This window comes from Sinocyclocheilus anshuiensis, unplaced genomic scaffold (assembly GCF_001515605.1).
Source record: "Sinocyclocheilus anshuiensis isolate Anshui unplaced genomic scaffold, SAMN03320099.WGS_v1.1 scaffold876, whole genome shotgun sequence".
Lineage (NCBI taxonomy): Eukaryota > Metazoa > Chordata > Actinopteri > Cypriniformes > Cyprinidae > Sinocyclocheilus > Sinocyclocheilus anshuiensis.
The window spans coordinates 139,984-142,874 of NW_015549619.1; the positions used below are offsets into that span (position 1 = coordinate 139,984).

The following is a 2,891-nucleotide window of genomic DNA, read 5'->3' on the forward strand; positions in this document are numbered from 1 at the left end:
CAACGCCCCTTAGCTGTTATAAATTCACTGTAAACCACGGCTTCACGGCGCTTACTGTTTTAATATAATATATAGATTTTTTTAAAACTATGTTTTTAAAAGCTGTCGACCCCAAAAAACGAGGGTCACAAAAGTAGAGCGCAACGTGTTTATTACTCTGAGAACTGCGCACACTGGAGGGAAACGTAATCGGAGACCGGAACCATTCATTACTTTTAACCATGATTATTTGACCACCCGATGTGAACCTGAGAGGAGCAGATATATTGAGAGACTAAATTCCCCTTAGCTGTTATAAATTCACTGTAAACCACGGCTTCACGGGGCTTACTGTTTTAATATAATATATAGATTTTTTAAAACTATGTTTTTAAAAGCTGTCGACCCCAAAAAACGAGGGTCACAAAAGTAGAGCGCAACGTGTTTATTACTCTGAGAACTGCGCACACTGGAGGGAAACGTAATCGGAGACCGGAACCATTCATTATTTTTAACCATGATTATTTGACCACCCGATGTGAACCTGAGAGGAGCAGATATATTGAGAAACTAAATTATATTGGTCTAGTGTCCCTTTTCCTAACCTTCCTTTTGTTTGAGAAATCATCCGAATGAAATACTGACATCTAACTATTTGTGTCCTTAAACGCTCATTTTTTTGGCTCGACAGCTTATAAAAGCGTAGTTCTGGGTATTTTAGCTTGTTTGCTGTACATCTTCTCACACAGCAGCTTTTAGACATTGTTCTGTTTTTTGTTATAAGTCAGAAATGACAAGGAGGCAGCTTCCCGCAATACAGAGTCAGTGGAGAGCGTTGGATTGGTGGGCGTGGCCTAAATGCGTTCCGTCTCTATAACGAGCTGGAGTATTTAAAGTGACAGGCATGTTGCCGTGGTTACCTGACTGCACACTCCCCAGACGTCTCTGCAAAGCCTCCAGACGAGAGATGTAGTCGGTGAGAGCACGGTCGGGGTCGTAGTTCTGCAGGTGTGAACACGGCAAACCTCCGCCGTCACCGGCCGCCGAGTGAAACCTACAGCCACAAACATCAAAAACACATCCAGACCTGTCTGTCACCTTACACTGATGAACATGATGCAGGACGACTGACTAATTCATAAAGAGAATCACTTAGTTAACTTCTGAATGAATCAGCCGTTTGAACGAATCCAGTCAATGATTCAGTGACTCATTCATAATGACAGTCATTTGATTTGTTTCTGAAAGAATGAACAGTCTGAATGAATCGAGTATGCCAATGATTTAGTGTCTCATTCATAAAGACGGTCATTTGATTAGTTTCTGAATAATTTAGACAACTGTACAAAATGAGTGAGTCAATGATTCAATGATTCATTCATAAAGACGGTCACTTGATTTGTTTCTAAATAAATCAGCTGTTTGAATGAATCAAGCAAGTAAATGATTCAGTGATTCATTCAAAAAGATGGTCACTTGATTTGTTTCTAAATAAATCAGCTGTTTGAACGAATCAAGTAAGTCAATGATTCAGTGACTCATTCAAAAAGGCAGGCACTTGCTTTGTTTCTAAATGAATCAGCTGTTTGAACGAATCAAGTAAGTCAATGATTCAGTGACTCATTCATAAAAACAGTCATTTGATTCGTTTCTGAAAGAATGAACTGTTTGAATGAATCGAGTAAGTCAATGATTCAGTGACTCATTCAAAAAGACAGGCACTTGCTTTGTTTCTAAATGAATCAGCTGTTTGAATGAATTGAGTAAGTCAATGATTCAGTGACTCATTAAAAAAGGCAGGCACTTGCTTCGTTTCTAAATGAATCAGCTGTTTGAACGAATCAAGTAAATCAATTATTCAGTGACTCATTCAAAAAGGCAAGCACTTGCTTTGTTTCTAAATGAATCAGCTGTTTGAATGAACGAGTAAGTCAACGATTCAGTGACTCATTCAAAAAGGCAGGCACTTACTTTGTTTCTAAATGAATCAGCTGTTTGAACAAATCAAGTAAGTCAATGATTCAGTGACTCATTCAAAAAGACAGGCACTTGCTTTGTTTCTAAATGAATCAGCTGTTTGAACGAATCTAGTAAGTCAATGATTCAGTGACTCATTCATAAAAACAGTCATTTGATTCGTTTCTGAAAGAATGAACTGTTTGAATGAATCGAGTAAGTCAATGATTCAGTGACTCATTAATAAAAACAGTCAATTGATTCGTTTCTGAAAGAATGAACTGTTTGAATGAATCGAGTAAGTCAATGATTCAGTGACTCATTCAAAAAGGCAGTCACTTGCTTTGTTTCTAAATGAATGAGCTGTTTGAACGAATCAAGTAAGTTAATGATTCAGTGACTCATTCAAAAAGACAGGCACTTGTTTTTTTCTAAATGAATCAGCTGTTTGAACGAATCAAGTAAGTCAATGATTCAGTGACTCATTCATAAAGACGGTCACTTGATTTGTTTCTAAATGAATCAGCTGTTTGAACGAATCGAGTAAGTCAATGATTCAGTGACTCATTCATAAAAACAGTCAATTGATTCATTTCTGAAAGAATGAACTGTTTGAATGAATCGAGTAAGTCAATGATTTAGTGACTCATTCAAAAAGGCAGGCACTTGCTTTGTTTCTAAATGAATCAGCTGTTTGAACAAATCAAGTCAGTCAATGATTCAGTGACTCATTCAAAAAGGCAGTCACTTGCTTTGTTTCTAAATGAATCACCTGTTCGAACAAATCAAAAGAATGAATGATTCAATGACTCACTCATTACAACAGTGACTTTAGTTTCATATTGAGAAAATCATTTGATCTTTTTTCCATTTCATATTTCAAAAATCATTAAAGGGGTGGTTGACTGGGTTTTTTCTAGGCTTGATTGTGTTTATGGGGTGCAGTCTAACGTGTT

At 37.0% G+C, this 2,891-nt stretch overlaps 1 protein-coding gene across 1 annotated transcript in view; it reads right to left on the reverse strand.

Annotated features, from left to right (window-relative positions):
- Positions 1 to 2,891, reverse strand: part of LOC107659344 (A-kinase anchor protein 9-like) — a 137,082-nt gene that overhangs the window by 1,774 nt on the left and 132,417 nt on the right. The window contains exon 54 of the mRNA XM_016448259.1: positions 900 to 1,033. Within this exon, the coding sequence (XP_016303745.1) occupies positions 900 to 1,033 (134 nt within the window). The remainder of the gene's footprint in view (positions 1 to 899; positions 1,034 to 2,891) is intronic.